The sequence below is a fragment of the Heptranchias perlo genome, chromosome 11, assembly GCF_035084215.1.
Source record: "Heptranchias perlo isolate sHepPer1 chromosome 11, sHepPer1.hap1, whole genome shotgun sequence".
NCBI lineage: Eukaryota > Metazoa > Chordata > Chondrichthyes > Hexanchiformes > Hexanchidae > Heptranchias > Heptranchias perlo.
In genome coordinates this window covers 48,998,449-49,024,942 of record NC_090335.1, presented here as the reverse complement: position 1 = coordinate 49,024,942, position 26,494 = coordinate 48,998,449, and the positions used below count along the sequence as shown (strand labels likewise).

General features: G+C 43.9%; 1 protein-coding gene across 1 annotated transcript in view; it reads left to right on the top strand.

Annotated features, from left to right (window-relative positions):
* LOC137327300 (uncharacterized) overlaps nucleotides 1–24,608 on the top strand; it is a 35,612-nt gene extending 11,004 nt beyond the window's left edge. Inside the window, exons 6-13 of the mRNA XM_067992966.1 lie at nucleotides 3,559–3,825; nucleotides 4,812–4,915; nucleotides 8,411–9,392; nucleotides 10,307–10,576; nucleotides 14,166–14,546; nucleotides 17,282–17,449; nucleotides 18,797–19,044; nucleotides 23,824–24,608. Of these exons, the coding sequence (XP_067849067.1) occupies nucleotides 3,559–3,825; nucleotides 4,812–4,915; nucleotides 8,411–9,392; nucleotides 10,307–10,576; nucleotides 14,166–14,546; nucleotides 17,282–17,449; nucleotides 18,797–19,044; nucleotides 23,824–23,886 (2,483 nt within the window). The 3' untranslated portion in view covers nucleotides 23,887–24,608. The remainder of the gene's footprint in view (nucleotides 1–3,558; nucleotides 3,826–4,811; nucleotides 4,916–8,410; nucleotides 9,393–10,306; nucleotides 10,577–14,165; nucleotides 14,547–17,281; nucleotides 17,450–18,796; nucleotides 19,045–23,823) is intronic.
* The last annotated feature ends 1,886 nt before the right edge of the window (nucleotides 24,609–26,494 follow it).

Genomic DNA, 26,494 nt, shown 5'->3' with positions numbered 1-26,494 from the left:
GCGAGTGGGCTTATTTCTAAAAGACTTGTGTATGGTTCCCTAAGTCACAAAAGCAAAATATCAGACTTCCAGTTGGAATAGCTGACATATACTCCTAGAAAGCTTTGTAAAAATCAAGGGCTAAAATTTCCTCAAAATTACTTACACTGCTGTTGACCCTATTTAAGAAAAATTGCACCTGCCAGTGGCCTTCAGAGGAGGATACACGTAGGTTTCCTGGGTCTGCTCGTTTGCATTCTCATTGGTGCAGGCATTGGTGTAAAACCTGTGTAAAATGGGCATAAGCAACTGAACATCAGTGCAGCCTTTAATAAGACAGTTCAGCCTGCACTCTTCAGCAATAGACTGGGGACAAACAGGAAAGAAAGCAACAGTGTTTGGCTGTTTCACTTCACTTGCCAATAACTTCACTGCATATTTTAGCAACATTTTTATTATACTTGTACAGATGTATGACTATACAGCCAACATCTGGACCCAAAGAGCAGCAGGGCATGGCGCCAAGTGAGAGAAGAAGAACACAGAACTCCCTGATTCAGGCCTCCAAGCCATCTTCGAGGAAATCAAAGGCAGGAGGCACACACATCTGGGTGTAGATGCCACCAAGCTACCCAACAATGTGACTCATGTTTCCTAGAGGGAGGTCACACTGGGACTGATTGGAGTCATCAGCCATGGGAGCAGGGGGTATGCTTTGTCACCCATGAAGCCATTCATGGATCTGATTCTCTTCCCTGAGATCAGGGAGAGCCGAATAATGGAGGATGAAAGCATTGTGCCAACTTCCTGCATATTGGGTGTTGACATGGAGGATCCACAGATTGTTGTCACACGTTAACTGGACATTGAAAGAGTGGAATCCCTTCCTTTTAATGTAGCTGAGCGGATGTTCCATGGGCCCTCAAAGCAATGACTGAACCTTAGTGAAGCCAGCAACCCCATAAAACTTTATGGCCCTATCTTTCTGCTGGCAAAGCTTATCAATTAGGCTGATGTGCTGTCAAGGGCATCAGTGACCTGACGAATACACCCTGCACTGCTCCCAGGCTGATGTTGCAGAGATCTCTGTGGCTGCCTAAAGTGACCCTGTGCCGTAGAAGTTGAGGGCAGTGGTCACCTTCATAGTCACTGCGAGCAGTGCGGGCAGATGAGCGAGGCTTCAGGTCTTCCTGCAGCAAGTCACAGAGATGCTCCATTGCATCTTTGGTAAAACACACGCTTCTTATGCAGAGTTCCTCAGAGAGGTCCTTATGTGACCTGTACCACCTGTATATTCTTTGTTTGGAGGTAGGGGAGAGGTGAAGTAATACCTGGTGGTTGCATCCTCCTTGAGAGATATCTGACTCTGCTACATCCTGTGCTGCTCCTCCTCGTCCTCCTCTGTGATAATGGTATAGAGTTATACGGTCATAGGGAAAGCCATACCTGCCTCTGAGATACCTTGACGGCAGGTGGGAGGGGAGGGTTCGAAAACCTTCTGCTGGGCTGACCCTGCCAGCGGCAGTCAGAAGCAAGTGCTGGTCTTTGTAGAAAAAAAAACGGATTCAAAAACAAAGGAAATTAGGGGAAGGTTTGCAAATTGGATTAAAAGGGAGGATACAGACAGTAGGAGTTAGAGGCAGTTTCTCAGTGATTGGAGGTAGATAGGGGTGTTCCACAGGGTTCTGTTCTGGGACCGCACCTGTTTACTGTTTATAACAATGATTTGGATATAGGGCTAGAAGAAGGGGTATCCAGATTTGCAGATGATATTAAAATAGGAGGCATTTGTGGGGATTCTAACTCCCTTCACCCTTCGGAAACTGGGCGGAACAGGAGTTAGAACCATGCAGTACTTTTGCCGTTCAGTTACTGCCCCATAGCTGTTTTAACGGCAAGCGTTTGAGACGTCTGCCTGACTCAGTCAAACACCTCATAAATATATGCAAATTGGGGTCCTATTGCTCAGATAGGACTTCCGGGCAATTTTAACGGCCTACCGGCTGGAGTGTCTGCCATGGGCGCTTTGACCAGTATAACCTTCCAGAGCAGAAACAGAAGTCCCAAAAGGTATGTACAAAACCAATCTTTGTTGAGTCAGGCAAAGCAGGAGTGCTTCTCCGATTAAAGTTTGGGCCTCAGCAGGGTGAGGCAGGCAGGATTTTCATCTGAGTGAGGGGGGGGGCTAAAATTTTCTGTGTTGGGGGAAGGGCTTGGTGAGCTATACCTTCCCTTTCATCTGAGTGGAGGGGGGGGCTGCAAATCCTTTCAACAAGGGTGGGGGGGAGCAGTGAGGTATGGCCTCCCTCCCCCCATGTCCAGAAATTCATATATTTGTGCAGGGGCAGGGGGATTTGGGCTGAAGGTGATGAGAGAGGCTATGGCCTAGAGGATCTATTAGGAGTTGGGAGCTGCAATGCTGTGAGGGCAGAAAAGGGGCAAACAGCAGCTACAACATAAGGCTTCTAGCTTGAAGGGAGAGGGGGGGGGGAGAGAAATGTGTAAGTGGGCACAATATTTAAAAAGTACAAAATTTACATGCAAACAATTCTACTTGTTTCCTTTATTTAACTATACCAACATAGCCGATTGCTGACATAATGGCGGCTCAGAGAATTAGACTGCTCAACAGCAACTCTCAGTGGTCAGTGCCTGTAACTGCATGCAGACGCAACCATTTTCTTACCATTAACTCTCAGTATAATACAACAGCTATTGTTTTATCAGCTGAGGTTATAGCGCATTTAACGTTAAAAACTCTTACCACAGCACTACCTACAGACATAACAGACAATTACAGGTAAATGCTGTCACTTAAGGTGGATTTTTCCATTGAGAAAACCTGACATAGGAGCTTTCAATGTGTTTTGAGATGGAATGTTGCGACCCACTCAACATTTTTAATATATAATAGACAGTACTCAGCTAGATAGTCAGGAGATCCGATATCTTCAGTAGTGTGTAAAAGAGCCTGATCACATTTCATTTAAACTTTTCAAAGTTTTATTTACAGTTCAAGTACTGCAGACTTCAAATTCGTGCAACATCTGTAATACCAATTGAGAATAGTTTCCACCTTACACTGCACTACATCTTATTGATTTGTGCATCTTATTTTGTCATTTGGCAACACCTGGTGCTTTTAACATTTAATTGAGTCAGCGCATTCATAAAACCCTCCTTCAGTTGGAAGATCTGCAGAGTTGCAGTTTTGTGCTCAAAATTAAATCTCTGAAACAGGCAAATGGCAGTGAACAAGCACAAGTATTCTATTGAGTTTTCAACCGTATGCAGAAAGGAAATTCTAAAGCTGGATTTTGTCCCACAAAGCCAAATAAATCCTAAATTTTAACTCAAACAAAATCTATCCTATTACCTTTAATAAAATCATACTTACCAGTTAAGTCCACAGATGCTGCCTGACCTTGCTTAATGTTTCCAGCATTTTCTGTTTTTATTTCAGATGTCCAGCATCTGCGGTATTTTGCTTTAGTTTCCCCGTTAAGTACTTTGTCCAGGAAATACTGTGCAGTGAAGAGTGTACAGAATAATCACATTTGTTATTTTTCTTTGTGGCAGGTGCTGTTAAGAATGAACCTTTTACCAATGAGATACTGTTGAAAGTAAAAGAAACAAGCAAAGTCCCTGAAGAGTTCTCAGTATTTAGATACTATGACTTTGGAGGACATGTGGAATATCAGCAGATGCACATGCCTTTTTTACCTAACAATGCCGTCTACCTGCTGGTTGTTAACCTAAACCTAGAATTAAATGACACATTACCGGCAAAGGAAAGGCCACTTAGAGGACAAAAAGTAATAGATGCCTGTGGATTTACTGTGAAAGGTAAGCTATAGTGACGTGCTTCCTGTAATTTTTTTAAACCGCTGATCAGAATTGTTGCAAACTAAATCATTATCAGTAATAAATAATATTTCCAACTGTTTACAGTCCACGTTTTTTAAAATACTATCTTGATTAAAATCAAAAATTCACAATTTCTTAACTTTTGAGTAATCTGTTGTTTGCCTTTAAATGTTAGGTGTTGAATTTCCGCTGGGGGGAGGGGTGGAGTGGGCTCTCCTCATCATCCACCATAACTTAGGCAGAAAATCTGCAAATACCCCAGAGAAATAGATTCTTCTGCTTATTAAAAGTTTCTAATGTACTGTTTCTAAGGTTACTGTTGCCAAGAATTTTCTTGGGGCTGCTCCCGTTCTACAGGGGCAACTTTGCCAGAAACCCCACTTACACCTGTAAACAGGGTTTTCGCCAAACTTTCACCAAAATTACATTGGTGGAGCAGGAGAAGCCATGAGGAAATTTTTCCAGGTAATTATCCAACTCTCTCTTGAATTTGCTGATACAACAGTGCCCATTGCCTCCCTTGGCAGTCCATCCACCCTCTCTTTTCTAAGTTTAAGGCTATGCATTACCACATTCATATGAAATTCCTTTGCTATTTTTACAGGGGTGTTAACTCATTTAAAATAAGCAGGGTTATTTTTTTATTACACTAGCAGATAAAGGAATTCATTAACAGTGGGTTAATCCATTCATTACTAATATAACACAGTGTGTGATTTCAACCCAATAATTTAAATCAAAAATTGATCTATATAACAATAAAATCAACCAGAATAAAATGTATTTAAAGATATTTCTGAGACTGGAAATATTAGATGTTATTGGACTTCAAGAACTAACCTCGATCATCACCAGAAATTAAAGGACGGTTCCTACTGAAATGATTTTGAAGGGGTGGGTGAGGTTTCTTAATGCATTGATAAAGGTTTAATAATAATTCAAGTGTACAATACATCTATTTTTAGAATACCTCGACTACTGGATCAAGTGCATTTCCTCCCTTTGTAGAGATAGTAACACTATGCATCGCGTCATTCTGGTTGGGACTTTTGCCAATGACTGCAGAAATGTAAGTATTGGTTTTTATGCCTCACTGTTGAATTGAAAGTTCCTCAACCCTTCAACTCACACATGGGGCTCGATTTTAAAATGAAAGTCCGGTGTGTTGGGGGCTGGGAAGGGGCAAAAAAAATTGTGTTTCCCATGAGCGGGCAGAAATCCTGGTTCCAACATGCCCAAGAACACGCGCGACCCAGAGTCATCTGGATGCATGTGCAATTCCCGAACTCGTAAGTCCAGTCGGCAATTACAGCCAGCGGGACGATATTTAAAACAGCAATTGAAGTATTTAACCTAGTTTAAACATCCAAAAATGCAATTACCTATGAAGGCAAGTGATTTCAACGCTGCCTCAGCGTGTTTCCCGTGCTGTGTGAAACACGCCATGGGGAACGAGTCATGTTTCAGCCGGCAGCCATTTGGACATTTGTTTGACAGATGGGGATAAAAGGTGAGTTATTGCAGCAGGGCACTCAGTTCTCTCAGATAAACTTTTGGCTGGGAGATCTTTGTGTTTAGACTGAAAATTCTTGGTTTCCACTCAGAATTATTCTGTTTACACATATTTACCAACTTTTCAGACCCTCAAACTGACACCATCAGGATGGGGTGGGGGGGGCAATGGCTGCATTCACCAGTATATCCGAGGATGAGTAACATCTCCATCCTCGCCAGGCATGGCGTGCACTTCCACTACTTGGAGCTCCACAATACAGTGCTGCACCACAGGCACCTGCACAAGAGCACAGAGGGCAACAACAGAGGGAGTGACGTCGCAGGAGACACTACCCTTACCACAGGGTCTACAGACTGAGGCTCAACTTCCTGGACCTCTCTGAGGAGTGGTGCATAGGGAGGCTGAGAGCGAGTCGCCAGATGGTCACAGACATCTGCAGCCTCCTTCATGCCGAGCTGCTCCCGGCTTGGCCTGACTGCCCTCACCTTCTTCACCTCCAGATCATTCCAGGGTGCCACCGGTGACATCGCCGGGGTCTCTCAGTCATCTGCACACAAGTGCATAAGGCAGGTCACCGACAGCTTGTTTCACAGGGCCTCGCAGTACGTCAGCTTCCCCATGGACGACCTCAACCAGAGGGAGAGGGCATTGGGATTCCACTCTGTGGCTAGCTTCCTACATGTTCAGGTGCAATCGATTGCATACATATAGCAATACGAGCACCTCCACACGAGCCAGGGCTATTCATCAACAGAAAGGGGTATCACTCCATCAAAGCTCAGCTCGTTTGTGACCACCGCAAAAGATTTCTTCACATGTGCGCCAGATTCCCTGGAATCCAACATCCTGGGCCTCTTCCACGCACCGTACAGCCTTAAAGGCTGGCTCCTCGAGGACAAGGGATACCGCCTGCAGACGTGGCTCATGACACATCCTGGGGGTCACATTGATCAGAAACTTAACTAGACCAGCCACATAAATACTGTGGCTACAAGAGCAGGTCAGAGGCTGGGTTTTCTGCAGCGCGTGACTCACCTCCTGACTCCCCAAAGCCTTTCCACCATCTACAAAGCACAGGTCAGGAGTGTGATGGAATACTCTCCACTTGCCTGGATGAGTGCAGCTCAAACAACACTCAAGAAGCTCAACACCGTCCAGGACAAAACAGCCCGTTTGATTGGCACCCTATCCACCATCCTAAACATTCACTCCCTTCACCACCGGCGCATCGTGGCTGCAGTGTGTACCATCCACAGGATGCACTGCAGCAACTCACCAAGGCTTCTTCGACAGCATTTCCCAAACCCGCGACCTCTACCACCTAGAAGGACAAGGGCAGCAGGCACATGGGAACAACACCACCTGCACATTCCCCTCCAAGTCACACACCATCCCGACTTGGAAATATATCGCTGTTCCTTCATCGTTGCTGGGTCAAAATCCTGGAACTCCCTTCCTAACAGCACTGTGGGAGAACCGTCACCACACGGACTGCAGCGGTTCAAGAAGGCGGCTCACTACCACCTTCTCAAGGGCAATTAGGGATGGGCAATAAATGCTGGCCTCACCAGCGACGCCCACATCCCATGAATGAATTTTAAAAAATACAGTTTTCAACTACCAATGGCAGAGCATGTGCTGCGCACCCTCCATCCCAGTTATACAGGACATAGAACGGCCTAACCAGAGGCCATTTCAAAAATGAGCAGGCAGGGTTATCAGTGATTCTTGTGGGGCCAGAGGAGCGCCGTCTGAGCCAAACCCTTTGCAGCAACCCCAGGAATCATCTCCCCCTCAAACAAAAAATTCCGGCTCGGCTCTGTGGAGGAGTGGCCGATTTCTCTCCCCCCCCCGACCCTGTCCCACATCGGTGAGATGCCTGTCAGGACCCCAAATGCATGGGCAGCTCACTGTGAACATTAAAGAGAGGCCCGATAAGGAAAATGGTTCAGGCTTCTCACTCGTGCCATCGGGCGAATGTCCCGATCGCTGCTCCTGCCGCACACCCGATGTGCACCACGCATGAAATCTACTCCTTTGCTGTTTGAGGGAAAATTTATTTAATGAGTGGGTTCCATAACTATTGCCATTGTCATAATGTAATTTGCCCAAATGAAGTGTTACTGCAGTTCATATTGCCTGAAGCATTTTGGGGTATTTTTGAGATGTGATAATGTGCTGACTTTTTTCTTTTCACACATGCTCTTACCTTAAGTGTTAAAGCCTATGCAGTTTTATTCTTTATAATGCCAAGCAGCAACTTTTTCGTTAATACCACTTTGAGTGATTGTTAGATCCTGCACTATTTCTGAGGCTGAATTACTGTATGCATTTGAAAGCACATGTGAACATCTCTATCAATGTATTTATTTATTTTATGAAGTATGTTACCATCCAATGATAGCATGCATCCCCTTCTTAATTTCATTTTTCCCCCCATCACGGTTTCCCCCAAACCCCAGTCACACATGCCTTGGCATTTGAGTGTGTGTTGTGTACACCTTAAGTGTCACTTTTAGCTGGCAGCAGAAGCTGTGAGATAACATCCCAATGCAGCCATTTTGTCTGCTTCTGCACCCCCCTCTCTGGGAAGGCTAACTCTGTACCTCACCCCATAGCATCACTGAAATCAAGAATTCAGTAGAGAGGAGATTCAGACCTGTCTCCCTCCACTCTAATGTGTTGTATTTTGGTGCACAATGCCCACTGCTATTGCATTATTCTTCCCAAGGTATGTGTGCATTTACACTTTGGTGGCATTCAGTGCTTTTCAATACTTTAACTTATCTTTGTGTTCTATACTTTTTTGGTAGTGGAAGAGCTAGTAGTGCAAATAGCAGTGTTATTGATTTTTTACTTTGTTTCTTTGTTCAAACAGTATTTTGTTGCAAAACTTTGTTTGGTTTGGATATTGTATGTTAAATCCGGACCTTTTTCAACAGACAGAATGTGATTGCAATTAATACTACGCTGTTCGTCAGTGTTGTGTTTTATTTTATTTAACGTAGATTACATTTTCTTATTTTCTCATTTTAATTTTGATCCAAGGCTGAAGAGGCATTGCACACCATTTACAGTTACCTTCAAAAATATTTGCCAACATCTGTACTTTACGCTCAGAAATTCGCTGTTGACAACTCTGTTGACCATGACCAAGGAACCGGATACACTGAGCTACGTTCAGCCATTGACAAACTTACCAGACAGGTTGCATTTGAAGACGGTATTGTTTTGTATCATGCAAATTTGTACTATCAGATTCTACATTGTACTGAGAAATACCTGATGTGTTCAGATATGTACTTGCCATGGTATGAGAAAATGGGCAACCCCCAAGGTTTGGAGGTGAGCAGTACTGATAAGAAACATCATGTGCAGGCTGCGTTGCAAGTTTTAAACTGCATGAAGTTTGCTTACTACTCTGACCCGATCTTGGTCTTGGATCCTCAGTGGCTTATTGATCTCATGGCTGCATTGATTCCAATCAACTGTATGCTACCACCAAAGATACAAACTGCACCATTTCCAATCCAACGTGAGTGGATGAAACTCGTCAACACTGGAAAATTTTCAGAAAACCTGTTGCAATATATTTGGTCGAATGAAATACTAAAGCTTAAGGACGAGTTACTTGACATTCTGAAAAGCCTAAATTTAGTTGTGCAAGCCAATCCAGAGTCCAAGTGTTACCATCTCTGGTTCAAGCGTAAACAGAGAGAGATATTTCTGTGTTTTTATGAGAACCAAGTTATGACTGCCTTCCGGAAAGATGTTTTTAACGAATTGATACCAGTGTTTCAAAAGGAATGGCCATACATTGAATCCCTGGATGCTACATTTGTTCTACTTGAAAAGAAAAGGAATGCCGATTACAAAATACATCTGGAACTAAGACATGACAAAGTACTCCTTGTGAATAAAAATGAGTTTGAACACGATGATTTTGTGTATAAAGTCGGTTCAATTGTGGAGTATATGCAAAAACAGTACCCCACACTTTGCCTGTTTGTGGATGGCAGACCCTACAAAGGTGAGAAAGATTCAATAACTTAATCTGATTTTCATAATATTGTGCATTATATATATGTATGTGTGTATATATATATATATATATATATATATATGAATACATATATCTGTTTCCATAAAGAAGTATGTCAGGCAAATTGTGAAATAAGTACTTAGTATTTGAATGCTAAGGACCGTTTCATAATTTGTGAGCACAAAACCATAGTTTATCATCCGAACAAGAAAAATACAAATGTTTATTTTACACTTTGCTTTTCATTTTAATTAGGGGCCTTTTTTGTACATATCAAGGTGAAGGAAGTCAGTAGTGAAGAATGGAACAATCTTTTTACTTCCATTTATTCCCCCACGTACATTTGAATTAGACCATCATCCAACTGGCGACATTGCAGGACACTACCCCTTTAAGAGTTTTTGTCACTGTAGGTTCCCAATAGCAGTATGATCTCACCCTCTCTTATGTGCAATAGTGAAGAATGCGAGATAGTGACTTGGCAGCTTGTTTTACATCTCTCCCTATTATTATTTCCACTGGCTTCAATGGAAACGGGCTGCTGACTCGCTATCAACCATTTTACACTATCACACAACGTCAAGATATACCCTTATGTGTCTGAATGTTGGGCGATGTCAGGATTGTCTCAGCTGTGACTCCACCCATGATTGAATAGCCTGTTAATACTCAGTGTCTAAACTGAAGCTCTTCAAGAGAAAGGGACAGAAATTTGAAGAAAGAATTAAGTAAAGTAGAATGTACATTCCTATTCTTTTTATCTATTTTAATTACAAATTTCTTTTGCAAAAGGAGACAGGGTGAGAGAAACAAAAAAAATGAATCACCTACAAATTAAATTGCATGCTGCATGATTATATTTATCTTATGATTCATTTCTGGTTATTTATTTCTGTTTTTAGCAATTGAGCTCTTTCTTCAGGTCAGGCACAGCATAAAACAAAATATGGAAGTGGTGAATGCAGTGAAGATCTTTATGGAAGATCAACCAGAAAAACAAAAAGATATTTTCTTCAGAGACCAGTCAATTGACATCAGATTTGATACAACACCAGAAAATATGGTGGATAGGATTGAAGAAAGAATGCTGATAAAAGCTTTGGCAGAACTCAACCGATTCCACGGGCCTAATGCAGAGGAGATATGCAGACAAAAGCTCGAACTTTTACCAGGTAAATATTTTGCAGATAGTTTAGGTTTGAAATGTGAGAGGCAATGAATATGTTAAAACTGTTCCCAACGAACGTGTTAACCAATACATCAGTGGCCCATTGAGCTCTTTACATCCATGACTTTTCTAGTATTTTTGTGTAAAGTTGTAAGAGAGAGAGGTCAACGGCAAGAGGTGGGAAAGGGTTTGGCGTCAAAGGGCAAACTTCTTCTTACATTCCATCCAGGAGTGTGAGAGAGATGTTAGAAGAGTCCACAGATTCCAGAACAAAATCTTGGACAAACTTGGACTTTATAGAGGGTTAAAAGTGTTGGGGTGGGGAAGGTGTTGGGAGGGTGGTGCTTAATATGAAATAGGAAACTGAGCTTCTTAGAAACACCTCTAGCAATAGAAGAGTTCCATCCCAGGCCGGAAGAGTTAGTGAGACCAAAAGTGTCAGTAGAGAAAAAAGACCAGGGTAATGCCATCAAAAGTAAGAGGTACTAACTGATGATTAGACTTAATAAAGACAATGAGGAAACTGTGTCCAAAAAACTGAAAGAAGCCAGTTTTTTATTGCCCCATCAAAGGACATGGAATAGATCAAAGTGTAGTGATCCAGCTACTGTGCTGTGAGAGGACTGAAGTTGTGTCCACTGTTCTGAAGGAAGCTGATGAATATAGAGGATTGTTGTAATTAGTTTCTGTTCCAATGCCAATATTAATATGTAAACACGCTGACCTAAAAATGTATCTTCAACACCACAACTCAGAATTATTTACTTTCACATAGATTTTAAAATTAATTTTTTAGTTATGATACAAAAATAATAAAATTCTACCCATTGCATGTGTACCAACCACCCACATTTGATGTGGACTGTCAGTGTTTTGGAGAACCAGTCCTCTTGTCCACGTTTGTTGACAAAAATCAATGTGGGCCAGGTCCCTCCCCTCCTAGTGCCCTTCCCACCCAAACCTTCCTACTGCTGTAAATGATTTTGGCCGCTGCATACCTGGGGAAGCAATTCTCACGTGCTCAGGAAATTCCATTTACAATATGCAGCAGTTGGATTCACTTGCAGCAACAGCAGGACTAGAGTTGAGCAGCCCTAGAAGGGAGAGAAGAGGGCAGATGCCAGGGGCGATACATTTGGTGGGGAGAGGGAATCCATTGGAATGCTTTGGGGGTGTGGGGGGTGGGGGGCGTTGGTCACAAGAAGATAGAAACCTGGAGACTGCCAGCATTAACAAAGGGGTGAAAAGAAGGGTACCAGCATAAACTGAGGTGGAGGAGAAGAAGAGCACCACATTGAACAGAGTCAGAGAGGGAAAGGTGAGGTAGGTTGAATGTAGGAGGGAGAAGACGAATGCCAGCATGAACAGGGTTGGAGGGCAGAAGAGTGCCAGATTGGATTGAAGGGGAAGAAGAGTCCCGACATGAACAGGCAGAGTTGGAGGTGGAGAGTGCCTACCTCTGTTAACAGGATGAGGAATTGAAAAAAGTACAGTGTCTCTCTGAATTGGATCAATAGGGGCAGGGTGCCTCTATCAACTGTGAAATATTAAAGTGTTTAAACAGAATGCACCATTTTAATGTAAAAATTCTAAACTTTTTGATGGAGTATGCCTCTGCACCCCCCCCCCTCCCAAAATGCACCACCAGTTGCCCTAGGGGAGGGGGGAGGGATTCAAAACTTGTTGTTTAAGCCTCTTACTGGAATGATTCCATGGTCAGTAAGTTCAAATCCTCAACAGCCTATGTTGAAATATACAACCTGTCCGATTTTCCTTCCCACTGAATCCCATATTCCTCCATCGCTGAAAGTTAAAATCAGCCATCTCGGCTTTTTAGCCTGGAAAGGTGGCAGCTGAGAGGGAATCTTATCGAGGTACATAAAATAGTAAATCCATTGGAATGAGGTTAATCCAGAATACAACTTTGAACTGTGGGGGTAAGACAAGGGGACACGGGTAGTAAAAGGTAACTTTAGGACTGACACCAGGTGGTTCTTCATCCTGCAGAGAACGATTGAAAACTGGAATGGACTTCCAGGCAGAGTGGTGGAGGTGAAAGCATTTAAGAAACAATTGGATGCAGGAACAGTGGGAGTGTAGGGGTGTTCTGGATGAAGGTATTAAAACAGGCCGGGTAGCTGCATTAAAGTGGGCCAGATGGCCTTCCTCATCAAGAAGTATCTGGACCCTTTGATCATTTACTATAATTGTCTTTAAGAAACCAATGTTAGAAACCCTCATCTAAAACCTGTAGTAAAAATATTACATTTTAAACATCTATTTTACATCTTTATACCTGGCACAAAGGAAGATGGTAGTGGTTGTTGGAGGCCAATCACCTCAGCCCCAGGACATTGCTGCAGAGGTTCCTCAGGGCAGTGTCCTAGGCCCAACCATCTTCAGCTGCTTCATCAATGACCTTCCCTCCATCATAAGGTCAGAAATGGGGATGTTCGCTGATGATTGCACAGTGTTCAGTTCCATTCGCAACCACTCACATAATGAAGCAGTCCAAGCCCGCATGCAGCAAGACCTGGACAACACCCTTGGGCTGATAAGTGGCAAGTAACATTCACGCCAGACAAGTGCCCGGCAATGACCATCTCCAAAAAGAGAGAGTCTAACCACCTCCCCTTGACATTCAACGGCATTACCATCGCCGAATCCCCCACCATCAACATCCTGGGGGTCACCATTGACCAGAAACTTAACTGGACCAGCCACATAAATACTGTGGCTACAAGGGCAGGTCAGAGGCTGGGTATTCTGTGGCAAGTAACTCACCTCCTGACTCCCCAAAGCCTTTCTACCATCTACAAGGCACAAGTCAGGAGTGTGATGAAATACTCTCCACTTGCCTGGATGAGTGCAGCTCCAACAAAACAGCCTGCTTGATTGGCACCCCATCCACCACCCTAAACATTTACTCCCTTCACTACCGGCACACTGTGGCCGCAGTGTGTACCATCCACAGGATGCACTGCAGCAACTCGCCAAGGCTTCTTCGACAGCACCTCCCAAACCCGCGACCTCTACCACCTAGAAGGACAAGAGCAGCAGGCACATGGGAACAACACCACCTGCACGTTCCCCTCCAAGTCACACACCATCCCGACTTGGAAATATATCACCGTTCCTTCACCGTCTCTGGGTCAAAATCCTGGAACTCCCTTCCTAACAGCACTGTGGGAGAACCTTCACTACACGGACTGCAGCGGTTCAAGAAGGCGGCTCACCACCACCTTCTCAAGGGTAATTAGGGATGGGCAACAAATGCTGGCCTTGCCAGCGACGCCCACATCCCATGAACGAATAAAAAAACATTTATTAAATGCTTTATTAACCTTATATAACTGACTTAAAACTCATACAGTACTTTTCCTTACTTTCACATTCAGTATATATAATCTGGGATTGCACAAGTCAAGCATTCAAAATTTTGTTCAATTATGTCGTAGCCAGCATTTTTTATGTAAAATGATCCCCTTGAAAACATAAATCTGATCGTTATAATGAATCATCATTGAAAATAGATTTGCACGATCGTGTAGGTTTTCTTGCAATCTGACTATAGTTTCTTTGTTCTATTATAGTGGCTCACTTCTTTCCTAGAGGAAGAAAGCTGGTAAACAACCTGTGTGAACTGCTCAGAAAATTACACAACAATTCCATTGAGAGCAGGAAATCCGTCCTTGATAATGTAGGAGAAACCCTTCAGTGCTGTGTTATCCAGTGCATGTTGGAGACATCTGATCAACCTGTAGACTACAATGAAATCCAAACTCTGGACACTTATGAAATGTTTGAAAAAGCTCAGCCTGGAATTCCAGAAAGCGCCCTAAGAGACATCCTGCATCTTCAAGATTTACCAATACAAGATGAGTCCATCACGCCTGAGGATTTTACAGAGAAACTCACGACAAGTATACACCTTCTGTTCTGGATTGTGAAACTGGTCTTTGTCAAGTGTGTGGGTAGGTATTTTAATTGAGGCAATTCGATGCTTTCTCCTTTTTTATCTTAGTCCCTGTCACTCCTTGTGTGCGTGCATGTGTGCATGTATTTCTGATGAAACAATGAAAAAGAAATAGCACGCGCACAGAGTTTTTTTCTGATGTGTTGCTGATAACAAGAAATTTCAATTAGTCAAACTTCATATTAATAATTACATGATTTAACAGGGAATATAATGTTATCAGCTGGGTGACAGGACGGAGATAAAAGCGTTCTATGCAGCTGCTGGAAGACGGTCTAAATAATGTGGGGAGCCAGCTTGATTGGTTAAATATGCTTTTTCTTGTTCCTATCTGTGTGTTTTCTTATGTGCTTCTCTTCATCAGCTGCTAGAAGTGCAAGGTATATGGAACTGGCCAAATGCTCCCTAAAGTGGTGACACTTGAAAAGTAGTATTGGTGCTTTAGTCAATCACCCATGTAGTTGCAAATAAGGATCAAGACCAAGTGCAGTAACCGGGTCAAGCAGGTAGAAGGCAATGTGATATGTAGACCTAGTAGGGGACTAGGGGGTTAAGGAGAAGCAGATGGGAAGAGGAGAAAGGGAGGATGGGACAGAGAGCAGGAGAGATGAGGAGGTAGATGGGGAAAGGGGTGGATAGTGGGGAAGAGGAGGGTTGAAGAGCAGGAGGAGGGCATAGAGGAGACGGAGCAACAGAGGACATCTGTGCAGTGCGTAGCACTGGGCCAAGACCCATCTCTTCACAATGGGGGGGGAAGCAGAGACAGGAAGAGTGGAAAAGGTGGGTGGGGAAGGTGGACAGAGAGCCGAGGGGGTAATTGAACAAGGAGAGGGGAGGGGAGAAGTAGAAGAGGAGGGGGATGGAGTGGAAGAGATAGGGGATGGTGGATGGAGAAGAGTTGGCATTAGGCCAGGGCCAATTTTCTTGTCAGTGGGAGGGGGAGCTGCACTGGAGCAGGCCTCAATACCATTTGTATGGGGGGAGGGGAGAGCATTTTTCTTTTTCTTCTCGTGGGGAGGAGGGAAACATCACAGAGTGGATTTTTGGCTCGAGATGGAGGGTGGTGCTGAGTTGCATCTGGGTGAGGGGCTGGAAGAGACGCGAGCTATTTTTTAATGTATATGGGGAAGGGGGAGATTTGCTTCTCATTGGGTGGAAGGTAAGTTGCTGCTCATGGGAGGCCAGAAAAGGCCCAAATTTGTTCTAAGTTGGGATGGGGAGAAGCAAGCACCAGCTCAGTGGGGGATGGGAATTTGTTCTTAGTGGGGAAAGAGGAGGCTATGGTTCTGCTTCGGGGTGTGTGGGGGTTGGGGGGAAGGCCCAGTTTGGGAGAGAAGGCCTAGCTTGTCCTCATTAGGAAAAGAGGCTGTTTTTCCTCAGTGGGAGGGACAAAGTCGTCTTTGTCTGCAGCGGGGACAGGGTGGAATGCCAGGTTTGCCTTCACTGGGGGTGGGGTTTAGCAGCACCTGTTTGCCTCAGTAGGGTGTGGCAAGGTGGAGTATGCCCTTAGTGGGAGGTGGGTGGTTAATAGCTGATCTCTATTCAGTGGGGGCGTGGGGGGGTTTCTGGTGATATTTCTGTTCACTGATGTATGGCAGTTGCAGACTTGCTGCTCAGTGCGGGGGTGGGGGGGTGATGTAATCAGGCTTCTTCTTGTTGGTTGGCGGGGGGGGAGGGGGTGGGTCTAGAACTAAACACATTGGAGGGGGTGTTGGCCCAACCTCTGCTCAGGGAGGTTAGGGGATTGTCCAATCTCTAGTCCCTATCTCTATTCTGATTGGGGGTGGGGTTTCACCAATCTCTACTCAGTGTGGGGTGGGTCTCCATTCAGTCATGTTGGTGATTGTCCTGAAAGTTGCCGAAGATGGGAAGGTGGTTCATTCTATAATTAATGGATGTGTGTTGCGGGGGTGGGGATGGTGGTTGTCGATCCAAGTCCTGTGAAGTATTTGGCTTTCTCACTTTCTGCCAAATTTTGGGAGACTTGCGCTGAGATCGCGAAACGAATGGGGTCATTCTTTAAATATAGGATCAGGCACCGATGACGTCATTGGGGCACGACTGCTATTTTAACCTTGGACCTGAGCAGGGAAGCGGTTGTGGCTTTTCTGCCATGTCAATCTAGCAGGAAGAGGAGCCCAAACAGGTAAGTCTTTTTTAACATTTCTTTGCTTGTGGATCCAGGAAAAGCAGCAGAGCTCCTCTAGGCCCCACAGGGAAAGTTTAAGCCTCCCTGCCTTGGGCCCCACACCCCTGATCGCAAGGTCCTCCCAAAGCTCCCTCCCCGTGACTTACTTGAGTGTTGACATTGTACTCCCACTCGCCGGCTAGCTTTCCACTGGTTTCCAGCAGGAGACTGACTGGGGAGATGCAGATAACACCCAGGAGTTAAAATTTCCTGAGCCTTACGCTGCTGATGTCAGGACGCTTTTCCATCGGTTTCAGTCTTGCCCGTCCCATTCCTGCCCCGAGTTAAAATCGGGGCTTAATGATCTATTAACTCATCAAATCCTTGGCTATATACAGCAAATGAGAACTATTATCTTGCAGTGCCCCAAGGGTTAATACCAGGCACCCTGGAATGTTATTACCCTAACACCCCAAGCTGTAACTCCCTCCTATATTACGTCAACTTTACATAATCTTCTGTTTAAACCACTGCCATTTCTAACGATATAAAACGTTTTTGAGAAGTCTTCATTTACACATGCAATATGTGTTTTTGTTTCACAGATGGGAAAGGTGCAAAAGAGAAAAACTTGGAGGAGACCATTAGTAATCTGTACTTTAACAGCTATCTACGGTACATGGAATGTGAAAAGGAACTTGGTGTACTAAGAAATAAACAACATATATTAACTCAGGCAAGAAACTTAACACACAACAACAATCTCTGCAGAGGTAAGAAGCAACCTCTTGCTGTAAATTTCATTTGATAGTTTGACTTTGGATAAATATATTTTCCTGAAGGAACTGTTTAGGAAGACATTTTTGTGAGTGTTGTGTCTTTGAACCTCCTTAGGAATATAACTTCACTGTGACACATTTTTGTCTGGTTTTATCCTGGTAGCGGTCCCTTTACCTCAGTCACAAGATACAAGAGCCTAAATCTTCCACTTGGCTGTTATGCCAGCGGAAGTGCAGCGTGGCAGCACTTATTCTTGGCTTAAGGATTCACCGCTCACTCTGGACAATTTTCATGCCTGACGGTCAGTCGCATTTTCCAGGTGGGCACCCCATCTGCTCTGGGGTGCCTGCCTAGATGGATGGCCTGGAGACTGGTTGCAGCTGGTCCTGAAACTCTGCATTGGTGTAGCATGGCCAACGAGCACTGTGCTACCTGTTTATGTTGATTTTCTTTTTGTTTTAATTTAAAAAACAGCACCTAAGCTTATGCAATAGATCACACGCTACTGGCCCTAGCAGTGCTGTACTCCACGGATGAACAGGCATCTGGTGCCCAGGGTTGCAGGGATATAATATTTATAATATTATTTATAATAGTAATAAGTTGACACAGAAGTGTGACAAAAATCTAATAACAGGAAGTAAGGTTTTCTTCACAGGATGGTTGGGCAGAGCTAAGATTGTTTAATAAGATATAGATAAATATTATGCATTTAAGAAAATTGAAGAAATATCTGGCAAGTGTATTTTTTTATTAATAAAAAGGGGGAATATTTTGAACAAAAATATACCCCCTTACACCGCCCTTTCCCTTTAAACCGCTCACTGCTTAATTGGACCGAATCTGTGCGATAGGCTGGAAGATTTTCTATTCATTCATTCTACAAAACTAACAGCAGTAAGCCTAGCAAGCTCACTAATAAAATTACAAGGGCTACCAGAAAAAGAAACTGAAAACTTGATTTGTTTGACAATAATGAAAATACCTCCTTGAGTTTCTTACCAAAAAGGCATAATCCTGAAGCAAGCAAGCGACAAAAGGGAACAGCTGTTACTCTCTCTTCAGTTACATACACCAGAAATAAACGTTAACTTTTCCTTGCACACCCCTCGTTAGTTGATATATTTACTCTATTGAAAACCTAATAGATATGAGGGTAAACTATAAAAGCGCTTCCAATGCAGAGTCTTGTTCAACAGGAGCACAGATTGAAGAATCGAGCACGGAGGTCTGAGGCAGTCATAATGAAAACTCTGCACATTTACCCTCATGTTTTCTGGTTGAGGTGGATGCTTGATTGCTGAAATATCTCATGCACTTATGTTTGTTTCTCTTATCAGATTGGATACACAAGAACTTTAGTGAATTTGTACAGACAACGGGGGAAGGTGTTCACAAACCTATGGTAGATAAGCTTTTTGAGAAATGTCTGAACAAAGAGGAAGTAAATGACATTTCATGCCAAAGGACTTCCCAAGAAAAGAACCGGAAATTGCTGAGAATGATGCTTGACAAAGGTGAAAATACCTGCAGAATATTCCTTGACATTTTCTGTAACACAGATCCTTTGAGTGAAATGACTAGAAAGGTAAGTCAAGTAACAAAAGCTAACTTGAGTGAACAGCTTTTGTAATTGTGGTTACTGACTATAATTCTATCACAAACACAACTAAAAGACAGGTAATAGGGGTTATATTGACCCATGACCACTAAATAATACAGTAACTGGGACTCAAGAGCACAGGGGATAAATTTTCAGACTCTTCACTCATCGCTCAAAGTTCTCCTTGACAAGACCATGGATCGATGAATCAGGCGCAGAGAACAATACACTCAAGCTGCAGTAATCCCGTTTTTCCAGTGATTGAAATTAATTTCTATTTCTATTTCTGCACTCCCACAAAGCAGAACCAGACAACATGTAGTGATGCTTCATAATAGCATCCATAATGATTACCTCAATCTCTGCAGATGATAGGCCTCACCATAGAAATTTTACGTTAGCAAGGCCCTAAAGTAGATAAGTCACCTGGTCCGGATGGGATGCATCCTAGGTTGCTGAGGGAAGTAAGGGTGGAAATTGCAGAGGTACTGGCCATAATCTTCCAAACATCCAGGTGGTGGTGCCAGAGGACTGGAGAATTGCAAATGTTACATCCTTGTTCAAAAAAGGGTGTAAGGATAGACCCAGCAACTATAGGCCAGTCAGTTTAACTTCAGTGGTGGGGAAACTTTTAGAAACGATAATCCGGGACAGAATTAACAGTCACTTGGACGAATGTGGATTGACTAGGGAAAGCCAGCACGGATTTGTTAAAGGCAAATCGTGTTTAACTAACCTGATAAGAGTTTTTTGATGAGGTAACAGGGAGGATAGATGAGGGCAATGCAGTTGATGTGGTGTATATGGACTTTCAAAAGGCATTTGATAAAGTACCACATGGTAGGCTTGTCATCAAGATTGAGGGCCATGGAATAAAGTGGGCAGTAGCAACACAGATACAGAATTGGCTAAGTGACAGGAAACAGAGTAGTGGTGAATGGTTGTTCCCCAGGGGTCGGTGCTGGGACCACTGCTTTTCTTGATATATATTAATGACTTGGACTTGGGTGTACAGGGTACAATTTCAAAATTTGCAGATGACACAAAACTTGGAAGTGTAGTGAACAATGAGGAGGATAGTGATAGACTTCAAGAGGATATAGACAAGCTGGTGGCATGGGCGGACACGTGGCAGATGAAATTTAACGCGGAAAAATGCAAAGTGATACATTTCAGTAGGAAGAACAATGAGAGGCAATATAAACTAAAGGAGACAAATCTAAAAGTAAATAGAGAGAAACTGTTCCCATTGGCAGAAGGATCAAGAATCAGAGGATATAGATTTAAGGTGATTGGCAAAAGAACCAAAGGTGACATGAGGAAAAACTTTTTTACACAGCCATTTGTTAGGATCTGGAATGCACTGCCCGAGGGGGTGGTGGAGTCAGATTCAATCATGGCCTTCGAAAGGGAACTGGATAAATACTTGAAAGTAAAAAAAGTGCAGGGCTGCGGGGATAAGACGGGGGAGTGGGACTAGCTGGATTGCTCAGCATGGATTCAATGGGCCGAGTGGCCTCCATCCGTGTTGTAATCTTTCTATGATTCTAGATCTTGTTGTTCTGTACTAGTTGTAAATCGAATTTTGATATGAATCTTTCATTTAAATTCCATGAGGGTTAATTTGGGCCGTGTAGTGCCCATTGTGTAGGCGCTACGTGGACTCCTAAGCCCTGAAAATGGCATCCGAAGGGCATTTGCACACTTCTGGCATGGCATGCGTAGGACGTCACCTTGGTAAAGTTGGTTGACCTAACGAACGCCAGCAGCATGTAGAGTAGGGAGATAATGACGTTAATTAGTTTTGAACTCCCCGCTCCAGCCAACGCACTGTCCTAATCTTGCACAACTGAACGGGAGTTAAAGGGCATGAAGGACCCACACCACAGCTATTTAAAGGGATCATGCAGGAGTTACAGGTTAGTTGCTGGATTAGTTATTCTGGCTGCTGGTACAGTTGTTTGTGGAAATTACCTATCCTTGAAGAAAGTTGTAATATTCTATAGAGAGTGGTCTGGCTGGTCTTGCAGTACTGTTAGTGGCATTTAAAATATTGTGCTGAACAAGGTTGCTTCCAGACATGGGTTGGCCTGCTAGGGCTTCCTCTGGGAGTTGAACATGACTGAGAGCATGTAGAGAGGCCACGCAGAGCAGGACAAGCTACCAGAAGAGAGAGGAGAGGGAGGAGAAGGAAGAGACGGAGGAGGAAGTGGAGGAGGAGGAGGAACTGCAGCAGGAAGTGGAGGAAGAGGCAGGGTGGCAACAAGGTAGACAGGCTCTGTCTGCCAGGGCTCTGTGTGATCAGATTACTAATGAGATATACCAGTAACCTGAATGACACCTCCCCTTTCACCAACAGTCCCACACTCCTTACCTTTCCTCTCTCACATGACCATCAAATCATCCTCCTTATGATTACACATTGCTTCCTCCCTCAGCTCATCGCAGAAATGAAAACTAACACCAAATCCAAATCCAAATTTATCAATTAACATCTGTAATACAGCAAACAAACTGATACTATTCACCCTTGTGCATTCCCTTAGTGCCTGTTGTTCGTGTGCCTTTACCTTTCCTAGTGCTCCTACGAGGTACATCCCCAGTGGCTGGAGCATGGGTGGTGGAAGGCTGCTGACCTTCAATGGAGGAGAGTGCAGATGGCTGTGGAGGATGACTTCGAGCAGCTCTGGGCCTGGAGGGCCCGGCTGCAGACTGCACCATCTCGGCCTGGGCTGCAGCAGTCTGTCCTGACTGGCTGACAGGCAACAGCAAGGGCACTGGCGGAGTGGTAGGGGTGGGAGCAGGAATGCTGTCATCCTGAGAGAGGACAGCAAGTTCGTCTTCCATGGAGCCACTGCCACTCTCCCGAGTGGCACCTCAGCAATCTTGATGATCAGCTGGAGAACAGATTGCTATAGTGCTGTGATACCCTGGAAGCCCCGTTCCACAGTGGTCCCCAGAGCCACGATAGCAGCAGTCTGAGTCTGTAATGCAGCAGTTTGAGCTTCCAAAGCAGCAGTCTGAGCTCCACATGCAGCAGTCAGACCTTGGATGGCAGCTGTTTGTGCTGCAATGGAAGCTGAGATATCGGTCATCAGACGCTGCATCATGGTGGGTTCCACAGGTGTGCTGATGGAGGTGGCCACCCGTTCTATGTGGGAAAGGATGGGCTCCAAGCTCTGTGCAAAGCCCTGTGCCAAGTTGGAGCTGGACTCCTCCATGCCCCTTGTCATTGTGCGCAAGCTTTCTGGCAGGCTTTCCTGTACACCAATCATTTGTGTACACCCATCAACCTTCTTCTGTAGCCTGGCCCATTGAGGTCATTGTCTGACTCCTCTGCAGCAGAACTAGTGAGAAACCTTGCCATCTAGTGAGCTGGCACCTGCGGTATCATTTCCCCCCACCACGGCTCCTACGCACTTGAGCCCGGTGTCTCACCACTTGCAGATCCCTCCTGTGTCCTAGCCTCTAAACTACATGCCGCGTCAGTCTCTGTGCTGGTGGTTGCGAGTGTAAGATCGAGTGACGGTGTGTCGGCATCATCACTGTCATCATCCTCTGACTGTATTGGTTTCAGTTCTTGGGTATCTGAAATGACAAAGGGACACGGGTTGAGTTGTGGTGAGTCAGAAAAGACTGTGGGATGATGGAGCAGGAGGATTAGGTTTGCAGAGACCCTCATCATCGATCCCTCCAGCACCACCAGTGGCCACAGCTGCAGCGACGCACCACCCAATGATCGCCAGCACGGTGTGCTCCATGGGGGTGAGGACGTGTAGGCGTGCTTGTCCTCCCCCAGGTCATTCCTGCTGCCTCGTGTTATGCACCTGCAAGAAAGAGGGAAGTGTGTTAGTGGATGTCCTGCAAGATGTTTGGGTGATGTGACTGTCATGGTTGAATAGCTGTCAGTGTGTGTGATCTGTGAGTTGTGGGTGTGCGGCTTGCAAGAATGGTAATGTGTGAAGGTGAAATGCAGCATCTGATTCACAGGGTTGCGTACTGATTGAAAGAGTTTGTTGGTAGGTGGGTGACTGGAGGTGCCATGCATGGAGCAGTAGATGAGGCTAGTGGCTCAGTTGGTAGGACATGCCACGTGATGGTTGAACGCACTCACCTCGACCACTCATTTCTCCAGAAGGCCTACCTAGTGCTCTTTAGACTTGATTGCCCATCAGTTATTAAAGTTTTCCTCACTGTGAAGTAAAATAACAAAATAAAACTGAAGTTGCATTCTCACAAAGTGTTTTCTGTTTACATAACAAACAAAGAGGTGGCCCATTTCATGTCATAGTTGCTGTGGGAACATTACTATGTTCATCCAACCACTCAAGTGTTCAGATTCATTCATAGGTATAAACACAAGAACATCATAAGTTGCTCTCAAAACCTATGTGTGCATGTCTGTCACAAACAATTACAGTCAAAAAACAGCTAATTGTTTAACTGGACGAACAGTAATCTTGGTATAATTAACTCAAACATTCTGTGACTGAACCAAAATAAACAACCAGCTATTTATACTTTCCACAAGTGAAAAAAACCCAATAACACCAAACTTAATAAAATATGATTTGCTTCAAGGTTGTCACTGACAGTAAATCTACAATTAAATCTTCCATTAAAACATAGTTAAAATTTTCAAATTAAATGTTGCATCTCCAGTGTTAAAACTATTGACACCTTTGCGTCTCATTGCAGAACTTGAGGCAAGTGGTGTCCAGGTGTATAAACAGGTTGTTAAATCATTATTTTCCTCTATTACAGATACAAACTGAATTAAAGCTTGGATTTCCCACAGAAGAAATGGATTCTGCTTCGAACCTGTAGCTCCTGGAATTCAGACTTGCTGATTTGGGATTCATTAGTGACTCAATACAATCAATGAGTTATATTTCAAGTCGGACCTAAACAGAATTTTGAATCGTTAGCATCCTATTGCATTCATCTGCGCTTGAAAGCTATTTTTTAAACAAAGTGGGAAAGTATTGATTGTATTATTTGAAAAATCATTTTGCTCCAAACTGAATTACTCTGATGCTTGTAAATATTTTTGTATAAAATGTATTGCAGTAGATATGTATGAGTCTGTGTAAGAGATAGGAAGATTGCAAAACTTTAACATTGTAAATTTGCAGCTATTAGCATGAGTTTTTACACTCCCTCTAAGATAATCTCTTAGCTAACAGCAATCTAGCATCAGTTATTTTATATATATTTGTATAAATATTTTCAGGATTAATATTCTTGTAATATCACAATTTAAGAATTAATTTTACAATTTTTTTCAATGACAGTTATTTTTTACCAGTCTTATGACTTTATTTTTACAACAGAAGTTAATAATCTGTAATATGTTTCATGAGTATCCAATGTATTCCTCATTTATGTTTGGCATGTAAAAGTGATTTGCTACAAACATATTTCTCAGTACTAAATAACTAGGAAATGGTGAAGTGACATTCAGTTGAACCTAAGTCTGCCAGTTCAACTTGTTGCACTGCAATGGGAATTTATATTGTGTGATTATTATAAAACTGATTGTAATGGAACTGGATGGCACAGTGTTAACATATTGGGGGTAATTTTCAACTCTGACCGGGGCGGGAAACTGATGATAGTTGATAGGCCACCTGTTATACACCCCGCACGACATGATGTTACTGGAAAGGGAAATCCGGTGTGATATATGGGAAATAAATTTAGGGACTTTCAACCCAATCCCTTGTGAGTACAAGTCTGGAACACAAACTGCATAATTCAGCAAAAATTGCAACTATATAGTTTCACTTAAAGAGGCCACAATTAGGTCCAATATATAAAATGGGACATTCAAAGTGGTGTACTTGTGAGTCCCCTTCTCACTGTTGTGTTATGCCAGATTGTTGGGACAGAGTAGAATGACCTCTGCTTTAACTGATCTTGGATTGTTTGTTGTTGAGGCTGATGACCAAAGCCCAGATTTGCTGAGATTGCCCTGGCAGCACAGCACAGAGCTTTACTGCTGTTGAGCACGAGTCAGAAAGTTGGGCCTCCGACCTCACGTCCAATTTGCAGCCTGTCCAATTTTCCGATACACAATTTTGGTGGAACAATGAGTCAGTGCTACTGGCAAGTAAAACCCACATCAAATATATCATTTAAATCCTATCCCATGCAGACTTCCATGAGTTAAGTCAAAGCTCTGCCCCCAGTCCACGCTCGGCCACATAAAATGGGCACTGGACAGGGAAACGGGCCTTGGAATGTTTCTTAAAGCAAGGTTGCTGTTGTTTCATTTGAATGTTGAAGTCTTTTTTTGCCAGTGAGTATTTCTCTACATTTGCACTGAACATTTTGCGCCCTTTTATTTCCATCTATATTTTTTTCTTTTTACTGAAACCTTCAGATTGCTAAGACAAACTTTCTGAAGTTTTGACAATTACAGCTGCTGGGAGTCCATTTAGAACCATAGAACCATAGAAAAGATACAGCACAGAAGGGGGCCATTCAGCCCATTGTGTCCGCGCCAGCTTGAAGAACAACCAGGTGCCCGTTCTAATCCCGCCTTCCAGCACCCGGTCCGTAGCCCTGCAGCTGACAGCACTTTAGGTGCAGGTCCAGGTACTTTTTAAAAGAGTTGAGGGTCCCTGCCTCTACCACCAATTCGGGCAGTGAATTCCATACACCGACCACCCCCTGGGTAAAAAAGTTTTTCCTTATGTCCCCTCTAATCCTTCTGCCAATCAGCTTAAATCTATGTCCTCTAGTTCTTGAACTCTCCGCTAGGAGAAACAGGTACTTCCTGTCTACTCTATTTGGGCCCCTCATAATTTTGTAGACCTCAATCAAGTCACTCCTCAGCCGACCAGCCTATCCAATCTATTCGGCGATGGTAATGCCGTTGAATGTCATGGGGAGGTGGTTAGACTCTCTCTTGTTGGAGATAGTCATTGCCTGGCACTTATGAGCCCAAGCCTGGATGTTGTCCAGGTCTTGCAACATGCGGGCTCAGACTGCTTCATTATCTGAGGGGTTGCGAATGGAACTGAACACCGTGCAATCATCAGCGAACATGCCCATTTCTGACCTTATGATGGAGGGAAGGTCATTGATGAAGCAGCCGAAGATGGTTGCGCCTAGGACACTGCCTTGAGGAACTCCTGCAGCAATGTCCTGGGGTTGAGATGATTGGCCCCCAACAACCACTACCATCTTCCTTTGTGCTAGGTATGACTCCAGCCACTGGAGAGGTTTCCCCCTGATTCCCATTGACTTCAATTTTACGAGGGCTCCTTGGTGCCACACTTGGTCGAATGCTGCCTTGATGTCAAGGGCAGTCACTCTCACCTCACCTCTTGAATTAAGCTCTTTTGTCCATGTTTGGACCAAGGCTGTAATGAGGTCTGGAGTCGAGTGGTCCTGGCGGAACCCAAACTGAGCATTGGTGAGCAGGTTA